Source organism: Octopus bimaculoides, chromosome 1 (genome assembly GCF_046866305.1).
Source record: "Octopus bimaculoides isolate indiv1 chromosome 1, ASM4686630v1, whole genome shotgun sequence".
In the NCBI taxonomy this organism is placed as follows: Eukaryota; Metazoa; Mollusca; class Cephalopoda; order Octopoda; family Octopodidae; genus Octopus; species Octopus bimaculoides.
The window spans coordinates 110176954-110197460 of NC_142928.1; the positions used below are offsets into that span (position 1 = coordinate 110176954).

The 20507-nt window shown below is 33.1% G+C and overlaps 1 protein-coding gene across 3 annotated transcripts in view; it reads right to left on the bottom strand.

The window, feature by feature from the left end:
- The window catches only part of LOC106868481 (uncharacterized), a 72056-nt gene that overhangs the window by 26685 nt on the left and 24864 nt on the right, over positions 1 to 20507 (bottom strand). For all 3 annotated transcript variants that reach the window (XM_014913768.3, XM_089356093.1, XM_014913767.3), the window contains exons 2-8: positions 17224 to 17391; positions 8580 to 8672; positions 4402 to 4536; positions 3399 to 3512; positions 2952 to 3031; positions 2069 to 2174; positions 1164 to 1221 (exon numbers count right to left, since the gene is read on the bottom strand). In XM_014913768.3, the coding sequence (XP_014769254.1) occupies positions 1164 to 1221; positions 2069 to 2174; positions 2952 to 3031; positions 3399 to 3512; positions 4402 to 4536; positions 8580 to 8672; positions 17224 to 17364 (727 nt within the window). In that variant the 5' untranslated portion in view covers positions 17365 to 17391. The remainder of the gene's footprint in view (positions 1 to 1163; positions 1222 to 2068; positions 2175 to 2951; positions 3032 to 3398; positions 3513 to 4401; positions 4537 to 8579; positions 8673 to 17223; positions 17392 to 20507) is intronic.

A 20507-nucleotide genomic window follows, 5' to 3' on the forward strand; every position in this document is an offset into this window, starting at 1 on the left:
TCTGTGTGGCTATCTTAGTATATGGATGTGAGTGTATGTCAGGAACAGTTTATACCACAACGACGTAACATTTTGTATATGAGTGTATATTTGTCTGTGAGTGTATGAGTGTGTGTGTGTCTGTGACTGTGTGTGTTTCCGCATTACATAAATTATTAAACACACATCTACACATACATATGTGACGACTGACATGCCTGAATGTATGTTTGTGAGTGCTAGAGGTGAAACTCTTGAAAAAAACAAAAAAACAATGAGGGTCCAAGGTATATATAAAAATACACATTTACTGTTCCATTACTACTTAATAATTATTGCAGCAGTTGCAAGGTATTCAAAACTATATATTTACCCTTATATTAACAAAATTTATTCTATATATATATACATATATATATAATTCTTTGCCTCTTTCTAATAATTATTGTGGCATTTACCGTTAAATTAGCAGTTCCATACATGTGCTTATATTCCGTTCATTTGCTTATATTTCATTAATTTACACTAAATACAAAAATACAGGCATATCATATACATACCACACGGTAAGCCATTATACCTTGTTTTTACAAGTAATTCATTACTACATAGGCTCACATTATGTTTCTTATTCTACAACCACACCAGCAATCCAATGTTAACTCTTCACCTTCTGCAACATTTCAGCAGTTCACTTCCCCATTGCCATCTCCCATTACAGCCCATTTCCAGAATGTACCCTTCTAAGTACAATATCTCCACAGCACCTCCATCCATTTGACTGTCAACCATACGATGGGCTGTGTTAGATGCAGCACTGACCACCTCAGAGGCGAGTATATCCACTGGCAGCTTTTCAGTAGGTTAAAAAAATTACATATCCTCCTTCCCCCACTCTCAATTTTCCATGACAGGTTAGGGCCTGGAATCCTTCAAACAGATGTATTACATGTCACCTAGTCGAATTAGACCATCATTTACTCCACAAATGTTTTGTCGTCAATGTTGCACTTTCCCGTATCACTTGTTCAACATAACTGTAATATATATATATATATATATATATATATATAAACTAAACCATTATACTCCTGAGCAACGCCAGGTATCTCTGCTAGTATTCCATAATATGTCTGTAACAAAAGTTTTGACAAGGCTATAAAATATAAAACTTGATAACTCACCAACATCAGGTTGATTATGTAAAGTTCTTCGTATATTGACCTTTCTGCCACATGATTTCTGTAAATATGTAGAACCAATATGTAAACAAAGCAAATTATGAGCTATGTGAAAGTAATAACTGTTCTGAGTTTTCTAAGTCAACTGGAAATCTAAATTGTTGAAGTAGTTAAAGTTAACATAGTTTTACATAAGTGTAGGTGGTTAAGAAGTTTGCTTCCTTACCACATGGTTCTGGGTTTAATCCCACTGGGATTAGCATCCCCTACTATATTCCCAGGCCAACTACAACCTTGTGAGTGTATTTGGTAGCTGGAGAGTGAAAGAAAGCCTGCATGCATGTTTGTGTATTCTTCTACTTGTTTCAGTCATTTGACTGTAGCCATGCTGGAGCACCGCCTTTTGTATGTGTGTGTATTATTTTCTGCTTGTCAGGATATCAGGAAATAGCTGTAATACAAGCATTGTTGATCATGTCCAATCTTCCGTTAAAACATGTCTGGCCATGGGGAAATATTACCTTATATGGAAACAAGTAAAGGCTGGTGACAAGAAGTGTATCTGGCTACAGAAAATCTGCCTTGACAAAGTTCATTCAACACATGCAAGCATGGAAAAGTGGACATTAAAATGATAGTGATGAGAAATAACTCCCTTCCTGGATATAATACTGAATTATCAAAAGTAACTTTCTATTGGGAATTACACTACAATGATGCTGCAACTCACATTGGTTAATTCACATATCTGTATTAATTCCTCATTTCAAGTACTTAGGTTATGAAAACATTTCACTACTAGTAATGAGATATGAACCACTGCCCTCTCCTCTTGGCTAGATGAATGGTGCTCTTAAACATACTTTCATAAAAATGCTAATTATAAAGCAAAATTTTAAAATACTCACAGGACAATCACGGACATCACCAACACTACAGGCATTTCGAAGTAAAAGACCAAATTTATCTGATGTAACTTTGCATCCACTTTCAATTATCTTATTTGCTTGGTTTCTGTAAAAAACACACACAAAAAAAATTATCAATACAATATCTGTTGGTTTAAATGACAAACTGTAACACTTCTACACTGCTTGCCCCACTCCTTACATTTGCAGCAACAGTGCATCCAGTGTTGGTTTTGTTAGTAAATTTGTTGGTATTTCTAGTAACACAGTTTGCTTGAAATCTGGCCAAAAATTTTATATTATCAACTATTGTTTAGATGGAGATCAAGTGTGCTTAACATGTTACCAGCACAAAACCTAAGATTGAATTGATATGGGCGAAAATGAGATATATATAAAGTATGATTATCATGAACATCAGCAATAGCATTTACTTTCTCAGCTCAAGGATCTATATCACATTACATCTTCAGCCATGGTGGATGAGACAGCAGTGCTAGAAAAGTTCACTTTTACAGCTTTAAATGTCTTCACCACTGAAATGCAAATTATGCATCCATAAATAAGTTGATACAAAATAACCAAATATGCAGATTATATTTATCACGATGTGTAGTTATAAAGGAAGTGAAAAGATATACTGTGTCCATGTTTTAATATTAGTAAAGGTGAATTGGTTATGTTAATATCACTAGTAATCTATGAAGTGTAACACATTACTTTTACTTAGCAACAAATATGCTAGGTGTCTTCTATTTCAGATACTACGTGCTTGCCTTACTCCATATATGAAGAAGAAAAAAAGAAAAAAAACCCTCTATTTCCTTGATATGAAATCACTAGGTTTTATATTCAGACTGAGAAAACAGAAAAATATACTTACACCAGAGCTGCAACAGACACATAGTGAACTATTTCAGAGAAAACTAAAGGTTTAGAACTAGCACCACACACACATTGCACCTGAAAGAGAATAGGATATTGGATATATGTATTGTCTTTCTTTTTGTTTTTTAAGGAATGACTGAAAAGTTAACCAAATTTAATCAAAAGAAAAAAAATAGTATTAAATTGATCAGCATCACTGAATTGAGTGTTGTGTGTGTATGAATGATAAAGAGAGGGATGAGTGAAAGACAAATGTTGATATTAATAAACACTTATCAGTTATAAACAAACATTCTGTACCATATATCAATGACAATCAGCAGATAAAAACAAGTGCAAGTGTGTATATGTATGCTTATAAGTGCATATGAGAGAGAGAGAGAGAGAGAGAGAGAGAGAGAGAGACAGAGAAAGAGAGAGACATGTATATGCTTTGTATTACCTGATCTGAAACAGTTAGAGCAAATTTACGATGTGTCAGACAATGTGTTGCTGTGCACTGATCTTCACTGTAGCCATTAGCAATATGGAAATGGATCCTTCGGAGAATGTTTTCCTACAGGTATAAAATAGATACAATGCAAATATGTTGCCAAAATTATGATGCACTGAAGAGAAAATAGTTTGTATGGTACAACCATTTAAACTACATTAAAATCAGTGTATCTCTCAACAATAGTGGATTTAATGAAAGAGCTGTATAGTTACTTAAACCAGCTCAAACTACACAAATCTTTTTTAGAATCCTTGACTGTAATTAAAATGAGGGACATTATGGTAAATAAATTGCAGAACAATATATACCATGATAAAGACCAACTAGAATATTGATCAAATCTCAGTTTCACCCTAATCAAGTCATCTGATAACTTGCAACAGCTACTTCCATAATGCAAGTCTGTTTCAGAACTGACTGGGTTTGTGTAACAAGCAAAATATTACATATAGCAATAAGTGGAAGACAAATATATTTACAACCTTAAAGAGAAAGACACAATGGTTTATTACGGTCTTCTCCAGAAAGATGAAGAATGTCAGGAAATCTTTCAGCACATGACCAATAAGCTCCCAATACTTTTTGTCACTTGCCATTTCACAGACAATATTAACAGAAATAATAATTATTAACCTTAATAACAAGACAAGCCAAACATAAAATAATAGTTTCTTTGTTTTATAATAAAACAGAAAAATTTTCATTTTTAGATTCACACCGGTTTATAAAGCTGGTGTTTGGTTCTGACTACTCTATCTCATTAAACAAATTAAGTGCAAATATTCCAAGATAGGAAAAGTTTCCTGTACCAATTTTATGAAAAAGAACTGATGTCTTTCCCTCAGTATCTAAGACAAGTGGAATTAATTGTATAACTCTTTGGTATAAACATATAATTGTAATTGGATATGAACAGTAAGAATACCAAAGAAGCATTCTGTAGACTTACAAAACATTCTGCAGCATCATCCATATGGCCAAGCTGAAAGCGGTGTTGGTCAACAAAAGCCTCAGCCAATGCTCGTCTCAGTGCATTTGGATGCAGTGAACTTTTGTCACTATACCGAAGTTGTGTGAAGATGACCTGTAATGAGATAAACTTATCTTTTAACAGAAACTTTATCATTGTTTATATATTTTTTAACAGACCTGTCAGGAAAAAACTATCCTACAATAATAATTGAGTAGATGTGAAACTTTAAACAAGGTTTTTTAATACAACACTATGTAGTGAAATATTAACTTGTAACTGCATTCTTATCCAAACACTTTTTTCTTTTGCTTATGTACCAGGGAAACTTCTGTTAGGGAAGGATACAGTTAATCAAATCAGTTCAGTACAATTTGTAGAGAAACACTGTAGGCAGCTAAATCAGTATAATATATTTGTAGTGAAAGTATATAATGAAATAATTAAGTTTAATATTTTATTAGTAATTATTTTAGTGATGAAAAATGAAATCAATTGTTGAGATTTGAAGTAAGAATTTTGAGTCAGCTTATATAGTATAGGAAGTTTGCAACCAGACATCCAAGAAAAAATATGCTTTGGTATAAGCTTGCATAGAAACAAATGAAAGACACATACACACAGATATATATATATATATATATATATATATATATATACACACACACACACACTTTATTAAAAAGCAGCAAAAATCTCACAAAAACTGTTATAGAGTAATAAAGCATATTACTCTACCTCTGGTTTTCGAGTACTATTTTTTCTACCTTGTTTCGCATTTATGTGCTTACTCTGGTAAAAAAATTTTTAACAACTATGGACCAAATAACAAGACTTTTACTAACCAGATTTTACCAATACCAATATTTCTAATAAGATAAACAATTGTAATGTCACAGACAGTCATTATGAGAAAAACATTAACATAGCCGGAAATAGTAACATGAAAAAGTTCTTCCATTAAAAAATTTCATATTTCTTCACATACTCTTAATTCCCCACACAACTATATAACCAACTTTAATGATGTTCAATATTTCTTTAATAATAATGATGGTAGTAATAATAATAATAACAATAATAATAAGATAAGTAATGTTAGTGATGGTGTCAATACGAGAAAAAGAAACCTATACCATTTATTCAAATGGGTGACCATTCTAACAAAAACTACCATACCAATAACACAATAGTAACATAATTTGTATTATATTTCCTTTTGCTAAACATTTGAAGTCTAATTTTATAAAGTCTATTTGTTCTATTAGTAAATCAAATTTTAGTAAATTTAGATATGCTGGGATATTCAATAACAGAATGACTAGATTGGGCTTTTCTGTTTCTCCTGACTTATTTAGGATTATTTCTTCCTTTACCAATAGAAAACTAAACCTTTACTACTAATACTAACCCCAATTATTCAAATAGCTCTGTATCTTCTACCAATGATTGCCATACTCACACAAACTCTACCTCTATCAACACACATACACATAACAATAGTATGTCTAATATTAGTAACAATTGTAACTGTAGAAACCCTAACACCTGTGAGGTTAAAGGTAATTGTAAAATGAAATATGTATATAAAGCTACTATTACAACAATGATCTCTCTAGGTTTCATTATATAGGTTGCATGCATGTTTATGTTTTATGTATGTGTATGTATATATTTATATATGTGTATGTATATATATATATGTATGTATGTATGTGTGTGTGTGTACATGTATGTGTGTATATATATAAATATATATATATATATATATATATATACGTACGTCTTATGTGAATACATACTCCTTTATTATTTTACTTGTATCCTCCCTTACACTTGCACCCTTGTATGTCTATGTGTGAGTGTATGCACGTTTTATGTGTGTGTGTGTGTGTGTGTGTGTGTGTGTGTGTGTGTGTGCATGTTGTGTATGTGTGTATGTATATATGTATGACTATATCATCATTTAACGTCCGCTTTCCATGCTAGCATGGGTTGGACAATTTGACTGGGGACTGACGAACCAGATGGCTGCACCAGACTCCCATCTGATCTGGCAGAGTTTCTACAGCTGGATGCCCTTCTTAACGCCAACCACTCCGAGAGTGTAGTGGGTGCTTTTTATGTGCCACTGGCATGAGGGCGAGTCCGGTGGTACTGGCAATGGCCACACTCAAATGGTGTTTTTTTACGTGCCACCTGCACAGGAGTCAGTCCAATGTTTTGTTCACATGCCACCGGCACAAGTGCCAGTAAGGCGAAGCTGGAAATGATTGCACTCAAATGGTGCTTTTTATGTGCCACCAGCACAGAAGCAAGACTGCTGCTCTGGCAGTGATCCTGCTCGGATGGTGCTGTTAGCGCTCCACTGGCACGGGTGCCAGTCATCGAATTTGGTTCAGTTTCGATCTCACTTGCCCCAACAGGTCTTCGCAAGCTGAGTTTAGTGTTCAATGAAGGAAGGTTGGCATGGTGTTAAGTGTATACGTTCTTTCTAACACTTGTAAATTTATAATAATTTTCTCCTTCATATATTCGTTTTTGTTCCTATTCTTTTTTTATTGTCTCCCCTACCCCGGGCTAGTTTTTAAGTAAGGTAACTCTCTTGAATACACCAACTGGTCCTGTCTGTGATTGTTGCTTTTCCTTTAACCCTTTGGTGTTTAAGCCGGCCATATCCGGCCCAAATATCCTACATGATTTACATTCAAACTGGCCATATCTAGCCCCTCACACCTGACCTACAATGACATTCTAAGAATAAACTATAACACCATCGAAACTTCAAAGCTGTAAGATAATGTACGATTAATTCAAAACAATTTGAGTGAAAAAAGTATTACATCTAACAGATTAATCTGAACATTAAAGGGTTAAGTTCTCTTTGGTTTCTTCTTTGCTTGTATGTACATTTTTACTTAAATATTGCAACTTTTTCAAACATAGTCTTGCCTATCACCTTTAGCCTCTTGTAATATATTTTTTTGTTTTCCAATATTAACATGTATAACTCTCTATGGTTTTCTTCTGCTAGTGTACCTGTTGCATTATATTCTACTATACATACGTGGCCTTGTTTACATTACACTTCATCTCGACCTATTACTATTTCTTAAAACAAATCCATTAGATTCTTATTTTTAAGTTATAGTTTATTGCACATATAGACTTGCATACACATGTCTATCTTTTTCTCTTTCATCTCTCTCACTATTATTATTATTGGTATTTTCTCATTTTACAACTTGTTTCTAAATACCTGATTTTCCCTATTACCCCATCTGTATTCTCCCTTATTTATCTTATTTTATTTTATTTTATTTCATTAAACCTTTTTTTGATGTCCTTCCAAAAATTCCTCACATTGATGAGAATGGTAATGCATAAATTTAATTATAATTACTATGATTATAATTTTTTTCTTACATATTTGTATTGTCTTTTGAAACGTGCATATGTATTGAATTCAATTTTGTATTAAATCTAATATTGATTCAACATCTTTTTCTCCTCCATTTTTAATACTTGTTTATGGTATATTTATACCTATAACGACATTTATTTAGAGTTTTATCATCTTAACCATTTAGTTTTTGAAAACTGCCCAATACAAGCAATATAACCTACATAATTCTACATTTGAAGAATTTCAACATCTGCTCTAAACAACAAACAAATATATCAATAAATACCTAATTATTTTAAAATGAATGACCACAAACTTGCAATCTTGAACAACTGAAATAACCACAAGTTGAATGCTATCTGATATATTACATACCTCATATTTATAGTTACGGACTGTTGAAACCTGTGGTTACTTCATTAATATTTAATCCATTACACTGGTTCGTGGGTTACTCAACAACAACATATAGTAATTTGTAGAATATATATATTTGGAAATTTGAGGGAGAAAACAGTCAATTATATTGACAACATGGCTGGTACTACAGTTTATTGACCCCCAGAAGGATCAAAAGGGAAAGTTAACCAAGACAAGATTTGAAATCAGAAAGTTAAGGGCTGTAACTAAATACTGCAAGGCATTATATTATGTCTGACGCTGAAACAGACAGACAGAGTGTAAAACACAGAAAACATTTAAGCATAGAATAATAAGCATATCAAATGTAGAATATATAAAGATAGATTACCTTCAAATTACAAAAAATGCAGGAATTTCCCATACACACATGTCCATTATAGTTCTTAAAACTACGTCGAAATACATCAAGATGCCAGAATACCTGTGGAAAAATAGAAGCAGTTAGAGAAATACATTTATACACTCACAGACACACATATTGTCGTTATCAATGGGTATCTTTTAAACAGAATTGTAAGTAAAGGTTACAACAATATGTTTATGCAGGAAACTATCAATTGAGTAAATTAAAATCACTGAAACAATTTTAATTGTGTGACTAATAAATTAATCAACTTCCATATTTAATTGATGTTGAGAGAGAGAGAGAGAGAGAGAGAGAGAGAAAGAGAGAGAGAGAGAGAGAAAGAGAGAGAGAGAGAGAGAGAGAGAGAGAAAGAGAGAGAGAGAGAGAGAGAGAGAGAGAGATCTGCTTCATTCTGTTATTTAAATGAAACAAAGAAAACAATGACTAGGTTTACCTGCAGAACACGATGGACAGCATCTATGATAAAGTAGATATGAAATGTGGAGTTTGTTTCTTCATTATTACTGTCTAGTTTTCCAACACAGAAATGGGTGGAGGGGATACTAAAGAGTAAGGAGTAAGGAGGCAAAACACACCACAATAACAATAGCAGCTGTTGCAGAAGTAGGGTTAGAGAATACATAAAACAGTTGGTAGTTGGTTACTATTGAGACAATGTAAGAAAGACATAATGACATATTCCCACCATTATCCCCTACAGTTAAGTTGTCCTGTTAGATGCAACCTCAACTAACAACTTAACAGCAAATGGACAGTAACTAATATGAAGGTAGATAACTAACTAGAGTCTCTAAATGGAAGCTGGAGTTAATCTTAAACAATGGAAAGAAGGAGAAAAACAACTGTGAGCTTCTTTGCTTTTAAGGTGAATTAAAGCTTAAAAAAATAAAAACAGCTAAATCATTAAGTTCCTTTTAACATGAAAATTTTTTTTTTATTAAGTAATATTAATTTACTTATTAAAGGTTTAGTTTCTAAAAATGTACTCATAGTATACAGTGAAAGTTATGCATGGTTGATTGAAATGAGTGCTATAGTTGAATGCATTTCCTGGCAACAGTTAGTTTCTTCTGTTGAGGTGGATTTAATTGTGCTGTTAGTGTGAAACAGGTCATCATTTATGAACTTGAATTCCCTTTGTTTTTATTTGATGATGAATTGAATGGCTTGATTTTGAGCTGACCATTCTCTGAAACAGGTAAATTATCTTCAACTTATATTCCAACAATACCAATTTACTTCAAGAAGATCTATAAGTAGTTCAGGCAAAGTTCCATACCAAAATAAACCATTAGTTTTCTACACAAGAAAGCCAATATTTTTTTTTAGATTTTATATTATTGTATTTATCTCAAGTATATGTCTGACTGTACAGGTTATGTTCTGAAAAGATAGACAATAAAGACAAGGCTGGTGAAATTCAAACTAAAATCTGTGAAATCTACAAGCTGTTCTGTAAAACAGTCTGTGTTGCATGTCTACCATTGAAAATAGACTGCATCTTCCTATTTTTTTTTTCATCACTCTTGATGGATCATTTTAATGAAGTGAGTAGTGTAAGTTATGCTCTAAAAATGGGTCATCCTTTTTGATGGTACCCAATGGACTGTGCTGTAAAAAGAAATAATATTTTTATGAAAATAGACTATGTAATGGCATACTGAATAAATTTAATCAGAGAAAATACAATGAACAAGTAAATGCTACTCAAGCAGAATTAGTACTGAATTGATTGAGGTAACTTATCAAGCATTAAGAAAAAGGTACTCCATAAATCTAAAATGTTAAATATGATATTGAACTAGAGACAACTGAAATAGAGTCACTTCACTCATGAGGGAAATATCAGTTATCAAAGCAATATTTGGCACATACTATACCTAAAATGTATTGTCACTCTTTGAAAGTTACTAAGTAGCTTTGGGAGATTGGCTTCACAACCAAGAGAAAATGCATATAATCAACAATAAAGACCTTTTACATTTGATATACTGTATATGGTTATGTGTGTATGTGGGGTTAAAAGGTATAAAAATAAAGAAAATAAAATAAAGAAAAAAATAAAAGACTGCACATTTAGGTTCTTTACATGTGCTATTATGTTAATATGTCTGGACATTACCATTGGTTAACATTTAGCTAATCATATTCCACATCCAACTGTTCAGAAAAACAGAATCTGCCGATTTTGCAATTCAAGGCGAACATTCTTTATTGGATTCTTAGAGAACGCATGCTTAAAGGACTTAGTCCAAACAACAGAAATTGTTTTTTTCTCAAAGCTGTTTATGACTCAACCTATAGATTTTATATTATTTACTTCTTTTTATACAAATGAAGGATAAATCAATATTCCTTTTAATTTCATGCTATCACAGTTGTCTTTGCATTTCTTGTATGAGCAGTTTTTAGTGTTACATTTAAGATTTGAAGATAAGTTTGTGAAGTAATATTTCTACTTTATAATCATCATCATTTAGCATCTGCTTTCCATACTGGCATGGGTTAGACGGTTTGACTGAAACTGGTAAGCAGGAGAGGTGCACCAGGTTCCAATCTAATTTGGCCCGGTTTTTTACAGTTGGATGCCCTTCCTAACTTTTCTATGGATTAATGCTCTTCCTATCACCAAAAAAGACAAAGGATAATGTAGTTCTAGATATACCACATCATGAGAAAAAAGACAGAAAGCTCATAGCTGGAATGCCTTTGATCATGTTTTTTGGTGAATCAGGATTAACTTATGGTTAAACAAAAAAACATAATCACAAGTGGATTAACTGAACTACAGAAAATGTCTTATGTAACGACATAGTACTAGCAATGATATAAAATGTCAGGTGTTCAGTTAATTAATGATACTTCAATGACTCAATAGTGTTTCTAACATTATGATCTATTAAAGCTACTTCGCAGCTATTATTCATTGCCAGCAAGGACTGACACATTTGACCTATTCTCATTAACTAAAAGTACAACAATCAAGAGGTTAATTTCATCTTGAATTATTTAAATAATTTGGCTTATATTCTATCTGAAATCAATAATAACAAGAGCACTCACAGAGCGCAAACCTCTGCCAAGGCAACACCAACGATTAGCCAGAGATGATTTTTGAAATGAGAATATCTGAAATTAACTTGACTGCTCTCACCAACGAGAATACTAAAAATGAACCCAACCGCTCTCAAAAATTAAGTAAAAAAACAGAAAAATAATCCAGAATCCTTGTCCGGTACCTGATCGATCCCAATGGTTGTCATGGTAGCTGTAGAAAATTTAGCAACAGTAATAAATAGTTTATCCTTATCTAATACAAGCCAAAGTTAACAAATTCACTATTCAAAATAGTTTCAAAGGCAGAGGTAATAATAATAAGTTCTACTCAGGAATTTTTAAATGAATAGCATGAGACATTTTTGTTTTCTTGTCTCTTAAATTCTAGCATCCTTTAGTATTCCTGTTGTGTTAGATCTATGTATAGATGTATGTATGTAAGTATACTGTAAAGTGTTAATATGTATTATATATTATAAAAATGTTAGTGTTATTTAATTTCTGAACGGTTTTGCTGTTGTTTGTTTATGTAGTTTGATTTCTTTATCCATCAGTTCCTACTAAGAGATGCATGTAAAATTAATAATAGAGAAATGAAAATAAAACTTTGGAAATAGCCTAAAGGGAGATATATGAGAAAGGCTTGGAAGTCAACATAAGATTGCAATCATGTAAAGTAAATATAATAAATAATCCAGAATCCTTGTACAGTACTGGATTGATCCCAAAATCTAATCAGTTTGTGCCAGTCATGAGATCAAACATGCCTGAAAGTTTCATCTGAAGCTACCCAGCAGTTCTTGATATCTTATCCACAGACAAATAAACACGACTGAAAACAATACTTCCGCCTTCACTAAGGCAGAGGTAATAATTGTTTCAGATTTTGGTGCAAAGCCACCAATTTTAAGGGAAGGGGGCAAGTCAATTACATTGACCCCCCCCCCCAGTAATCAAGGATGAAAGACAATTGATTTTAGTGAAACTTGAACTCAGTATAAATGCATTTTGTCCCATGCATTTAATACTAATATTTATAATTATTTCTAATATTACTGAATCAATGAACCTCAGAATTTGAATAACACTCAAAAAAAAAAAATAAATAAAGATAAAAGTTAACCCAATAGGATTTGAACTCAGTCTACTGCCATATATACATTTATAAATACTAATAAAAAGTGATGTCTGAAATCAGCATTCAGGCATAAATTTGTAGACAAGGAGTGTGTTAGCAAATAGAATCATTCAGTTTGCTACTTGTATGGCAAATTCAACATCTTCAACAGTTTCATAGTGAGAATCCCTTTAAATATCTTTATATGTACATTAAATTCAATTCCTATGTGGCAAGTTCACAAAACAAAATAAATACATAAAAATTAGCACAAACTAAAAATAAAAGAAAATATTAAGCTACACATCTTTATGTAAAATATACAAGTTATAAGGTTCCCAAGAGAAATAACTTGTATCTGACGTGTGAAATAGAATTAGCCGAGTTTCATCTAAGAGGTTATGACAATGAAGCAATCTAAATCCCCTCCTAGAAGAAAGGGTGCTCAAGGCAGTTCAGGTTCAATGCAAAAGAGAATATTACAAATTATAATGCACACAATGGCTTTGATTAAGCTAACCACTCACAAATATCTATTTCTTTCACTATTTGTTGTTAGTTTACTTTTATGAAGCCCTAGAGTTATGACATAAGATTTGTGCTTCTCAAAGGATTCTGCAATGTTATTTTAATCGCTTAGTTTTACATGTTTACACTTTTAACACCTTCAAAGTACTCTCCATTTAAAGTAATGCATCAGTCCAGATGCGTTTTCCACTGTTCAAAGCAGTCCTTGAGCTCTTATGAAGTGATACCTTTTAATGTCTATTTTTTCTTTCACCTCCTCCACATCTACAAAACATTTTCCTTTAAGGACTTTTTTCATTCAGGGGAAACAAAAAAAAAGTCGCAAGAAGCAAGATCAGGTGAATGGGGAGGGTGGATAAGTGGGAGTCATGCCATTTTTGGTCAAAAACTGTCTCACACTCAAAGCGGTGTGTGCAGGCGCATTGTCATCATGAAACCGCCACTCTCCACAGGTTGGGGCATATTCGTCTGTGTCCTGAAAATGCTTCAGAACTGCCAAGTTAAATGTCTGGTTGTCCAGGAGGAACAAATTCTGTGTGGACAATTCCTTTCACACCAGTGAAACAAATCAGCATCATCTTGACATTGGACTTCATTTGATACACTTTTGGGGGTGCATGGTGACATTGAATGCTTCTATTGACTTGATTGCTGTTTCATTTCTGGGTCATAGCCATAGCACTAGCTTTTGTCACCAGTGATGACCTTCAAAAAAAGGTCTGGATCAACTTCCAACTGTTCTTTCAGTTCACGACACTCATTCAGTCATGACTGCTTTTGATCTTCTGTGAGCAAGTGAGGTACAAATTTTGCAGCAACTCTTTTCATTTGCAACTCCTCATTCAAAATTTGTTGGCAGGAACTCCAGGACACACCAGTCATATCAACAAGTTCATCAATTGTTCGTGATGTTTTCATTCGTTCAGGAAGTCAACAGTGGCTCTGAATGAGGTTGGTCTTCGAATGACAAGTAACCATTCCTAAAGCATGAACACCACTCATAAACTTGTGTTTTGCTCATGGCAGCATCCTTGTAAGCTGTTTGAGTCATGACAACTGTTTCAGCCACCATTTTCCCCAGTAAAAAAAGAGAATTTCATGGAAGCATGCTGTTCCTTCCTTTTAAACATCGCAAAAATTGATGAACAGGGAAGAAGCACTGCAAAACAAGGATGCACCACATGGCAGTATGACTCCAAACAGTGCTGCCAGTCAGCAGACTGAAGCCTGAGGGTTGCATCAAGTAGTTTCTGGCAGCAGAAGCCTGAACTACAACAGGCTTGTCCCACAGAGAACATTTCCTGTTACTTTTGGGTACCCCCTCATACATGCTGAAGCCCACCTGATACTTACCACTTCTCTACACTGTCTCTTCATACCCACAACACTTTTTTTACTTAATCCTTCCTACTACAAAGCCACAACCCTCAGGAAGTCTCTTCCCTTCTTATAGGTCAACAACCTGTTAAAGCTAAACATCAACCACACTTGTCTGGAAAGCTTGCAAATGATATGGGCACTGACCTTTTCCTCAAACTAAATTCAAATAACATAAATGTAACTTGCTCGAATCACAAGACTCTTTTAAAAAAAAATTATAGTGACAAAAGTAGCACTGATACATCCCAACCTGAAACAAAGATGAACTAATCAGAGTTCAACACCTTTTATCATAGGTCAGCTGAATTTAGGGTTTACCTGGGTTTAAACAAGTAAATGAGAAAAGAACATAAAAGAGAGCTATCACACCCCATTTATCAAGGATAATTTTGTAAGACAGGCAATACAACTGTTGGTATTGATTTATTTAATAGGTACAACAAGGCCTTAGATCTTGATATGAAATTGATAAAAGTGAAATGAAATAGCTACAGCAAGGATTTAAAACCAAAGTACAGTAGTGGCTCCCCTATTTTAATTATTAGTTTCTTGCTTGGATACAATTTCGGTGCTAGAGTACAGTAAATTGAATTCAGCAGATTATTATTATTATTACATAAGGCAGCAAGCTAGCAGAATTGTTAGCACACTGGATGAAATGCTTAACAGTATTTCATCCATTGCTACATTCTGAGTTCAAATTCCACCAGGGTTGATTTTGCCTTTCATCCTTTCAGGGATGATAAATTAAATACCACTGAAACACTAGAGTTGATGTAATCAACTAGTCTTCTCTCATCAAATTTCAGACCTTGTGCCTTTAGTAGAAAGGGATATTGTTATAATTACCTAATAGAAGGAAGATAAAGACAGGTAAAATCAAATCTGATAAAACTGCAACTAAATAGGAGGAGACTGGCAATGAATAAAGGAAACAAAAGGAATGGGAAGAAAAAGGAAGGAAGGAGGACAAAGAGATGACATATCAAAGAGATCAAAAATACAAAGATAAGTTTGAAAATTTTAAAAAGCAAGATGGGAAAAGAAATGGACATAGTGGATAGAATAAGTTACAAGATGAATGTAGAGAAGGCAGTTGGGAAATGAAAAAAACATCTAGCAAAAAAAAAAGACGTAGTGAAACAAAATAATGACATGAATAATGAGAGATTATAAAAATAACTTGATTAACAGAAACCAACAGACCTATTGAAACTCTCACATGTAATACTGCCATCTAATTGTTACAAACCTTTAAAAATTCATACAAAGCCCACAGGAGTCAGCAGTTATCAATAACTAAATACACAGTCGACTGATTACATGTGGTAAGAATCAATACTGAACACAACAAAAGAAGGAGTAAAACTGGTGGAAATCATATAGTAATAATGTAGAATAGAAGAACATTTGACTGCCTGATCATCATATTAGTAAGGTCCAATAAAGGAAGAAGGATGCAGTAGGGATTGCAGTCATAACTGCAACTCAGAGAGATTTCATGTTTGAACATGTTTCAGCCCTTCTTTTCAAGTCAAGAAATTCAAAGAGAAATGGAAACTAAATGACATCATCCATTATGCAGGAAGAGAAATAAATCTGTTTGTTGTTGTCAACTGTTTCTAATGACATATTGGATCAAAATTTCATTTAAAAAAATTGGAAAGATATTTTTACAGATATATATATATATATATATATATATATATATATATATACATACATATATATATATATATATATACACCTCTCTTAAGTGTAGAAATATAGCTGTACTAGTAAAATAACTGACTATGAAATAATAGAAGTTAAAACATTTGATGCATGAGGTGCAGCTGTTACAGCATCAGAGTGCATCAATGAAAATAGATATTCAAGTAATTTCCTATTTGGGATATGTGAAGGGCAGGATTTCCCAAATACATAAGTGAACAGAAGAGGTCTGACCTGCAATGAGATGTCAGAAGTACATCATTACAACTAACTTACTTACAGTTGATGGGATAACTGTGACAGTTTGGTCTCATTGATATATTTAAATACACATTATGAATAGAGAGGAGGGGAAAGAAGAGGCTTAAGAATTTTTACTACACACACACATATATATATTGTAATCTATCTATTGTCTTGAATTTTACCTTGAAGAGGGAGGGGACCTCGAGATAAATACAGAGGGTAGTCTTCTTCAATAGAAGTCAATTCAATGAAATGCCTCAAGTGGGGTGTGTTGGTGTACCATAACAACATGTAGGAAAGATAATTAACATTTTAGGCTGAACTTTTTCCAGAATATGGCACAATTATTGTCTATGAAATTGATTACCTCCATAGTATTGGTATGTGTAAAACTTAAGATTGATGTCTTTAAAACATTCCATACTATTCTCTCTGTTCAGAGGAGTACATTTAACATTAAGCTATTTGTTTTATTCCTCTTATCAAATTCTTGAAAAACACTAGGAAATCTTAAGAACATTCCAATTTCAAGTGAGACAAAACGTCCTAAATATGTAAACTTACCTGTACAGCACTGTTCAAGAAACAGTTATTTTCTCCAGGCGGATTACGTAACCCTTTTGTAGTTGCCAAAGAAAGGCTGTGATGTCGGTCCCAACCATTGAGGTAAGTCTCAGGTAACTGGGACAAGTCTTCTATCTCCATTATTATATACCTTTAGTCATAAACATCCTGTAAAAGAAAAGAAACCAATGTAGTGCAAAATAAAACTAAAAATAATATCTAAGTATACTAGCTGATATAAAAATCATCATTACCTTCAAGTTTTGCATCTTGCATTATTGAAAGATCAGAAACATTTTTAGTTATCTTCTTGCTTGTTTTTCTTTTAAACATTACAGCTGTCTTTTTGGAAAATACGCTAACAACTTATGGATGCTCATTCACTATGAATCATCTTCCCATAAGTCCATGCTGATATTGTCTGTCTTTATTTCAAGATACATTAACTGATACTTTAGCTATTCAGATGCTGTCCTAATACATTCAGGTGCAACTTCTCTTGCATTTTCCCACTGCATATCTTTGAGCCTACACTTGTTAGATACAGAGATGGTCAAGTATTGTGTGATTTTTGTGACATTTCAAAGAACTACATGTGGTATTTAGAGCAAGATTGTACCGCCCTATCACTCTAGATGAAAAATAAGCTGCAATTTCACTGATTGGTAAACATTTTCCAACAATTTAGGAAAAATACTTAAAGAGTTGGCAATCTAAACATATGCAGGGCTCAAAATCTGAATATTATATAATGCATAGCCAGTACACCTTCTCACTGATAAAACCTATATAAAAATCACTGGCAATGTTATTTAGTAGATAAATCATTATAAGGTGAATTTATTTCAAGTTAAGATGGTAGCAGTATCTCCACTTAAGAGCTTAGTCAATCTCCACTTAAGAGCTTAGTCAATTTCCACTTCTCATTTGCAATGGTTCCATAAGGTCCAAAAATCAAATCTGCATAAGTATTTCTATAAAAAATTATCTAAACACACACACAGTGTGTATGGGTATATATATCTATACACACACACACACACACACACACACACAATATTGTGTGCAAAATAGATATGGAGTACAAATTAAAAAATTATATGCAGACACACATAATATTCAGTGGAAATTCAATAACAATATTGTTTTTTTTTAATTTTTAAGAATACAATAATGTATAATAGAGAAAAAACACTGAGAAGGCCAAAATACAAGATGTCCTCCAATATAACTAGATATACAAAGTAGCTATGTGTAAGTGATCAAGCAGCAACTATTGCTGCTTTCAATATGCAATAACAAAAGCTTGAAGCTAGTCTATTGTTCTCACTTATTAGGCTGTTTGTTATGAAATCACTGAAGGGTATTAATATTGAAATGTTAGAACAAAGCAATTACAGGGACAAAACATTAACAAACAAAAAGAGTCTAAGGGTCCCTTGAAATAGGAGGGAATATTTGTTAAAGATGTATTAAGGAGGAGAGGCAGGTATTTCTAAATTTAACTTGAAAATAAATACACATGTATTTTTTATTTTATACAGCTCATTATTCGGTTATTTTGCCAGTTGTAGTTTTGTTTACAGATATAATTTATATTTTATTCTTGTTATTGTTGTAGTGGATTGGCAAAACTGTTAGCATGTCTGACATCTGTGATATTCAGCTACAGCCTTTTTCAGCTCAAATCCCACTGTGGTTGATCTGTTTTCCCCTTAATATGTTAGAAAAAAAAAACCCTTTTACTGTGGCATAAAAAGCTGCCATAGCTCAGTGATAATGCATTTGGTTTCCGATCCATTGTTTGGAAGAAAAAAAAAATTCAAAATAAGAAATCATAACTGAATGTCAGTTGTTAAAAGTTGATTGTTTTTGCTATTTAATGTAGTCTGCTACCAAAGCTAAGAATAATTAGGTCCAGTAAGTGCCTAAATAAGATTGCTGAAATAAATGTAAACATTGTAACACAATTTTACAATTAAGTAATCAAGGAAATTAAGTAGAGTTTTGATTAATGGAAATACATCTTCATTAAGTTGTTGATTAAGCTGAAAATTGTTTTCACTCCCCATTCTACCAAACAGGTAATCATTATTTGGTCTTTGAAGTCATTTCAGATAAATAGCAGATTAAAATCCATAGCATAGAAATAAAGAATTAGCAATCAGGAACTGTTTAACCCTTTCGTTTATGGTAAAGGAAATTGTAAGGTCAAGTGATTTGCATGTATAAAACACACACCCATATACACAAATGCTGAACATACTCAATTCTGTATTTTCTGCTAAACTGTATCTTATTAACAACATACAGCCATCCACCAGTAGGAACTGTTAGCCATATGGATTTCTTTGACAAATGTTTAAGGTTGTGTGTAATTAAATTACATGTTTTGTACAAGTAAACGTTATTAGTTGAGGAATAAATATAGATGAAAATAAATAATTACATAAGATATTTCTTTAACCCTTCGAATCCAAACCACCCACAGGAATTGAATGCACCACCCTAAGCTCTCAGCGAATTTCACTGAAAAGTTTTAATTTTAGGATACATGCTGAAAGACATGCTTGGTTCACAACACAAGGGTACAAAATAGAGAAAAATGATAAAATACAATATGTTCAAGTCTTTTTTCACTAATTTACCTCCAACACTGCACTTTGTTGTGCCAATCATGCCAGCAGTTTGATCCTGGTTTCCCAATACAGAGGAAAACTTTGCAGTGGTTACACCAGAAAATAGTCTTTGTTTTGGCAAGTCCTTATACTGAGCATTAGGATTTGCTCCCCTAGCCTGCCTATATTTCTCCATTTCTATATTTCAGCACAACAACTGTTTGTGGATGCATGTTCAGCTTGTTCCACCTCATGCAATCCAATGTCAACCAAACAATCCTCTGCAGTTGCTGGATGATCATGTCTTGCTTGGGGTACTGACTCTCACATCACCAATTAGTTCATGACAAAGCTTATGCAAGAAAACATGGAACGTGAAGGTTCTTTTGTTGGGCTGGACATGAGGTTTGTAAAATTCCTGCAAAACAGGCATTATATGATATCCACATAAAGAACTTCATCACTAATTGGCATGGTCGTTTGTAATGGCATCAACATTTTTGCAGGCATGTCATTTAGTTGTTTTTGTCTCTTCCTCCTATGAAGTTATTGTAACTCTTCACTGCTATCGGACAGGGGATAGGTACAAAACAAAATATATGGGGCGTTTGTTCATCCATACCATTGCTGCAACATTCCCACTGAACAGAACCATTGATTCCTCTT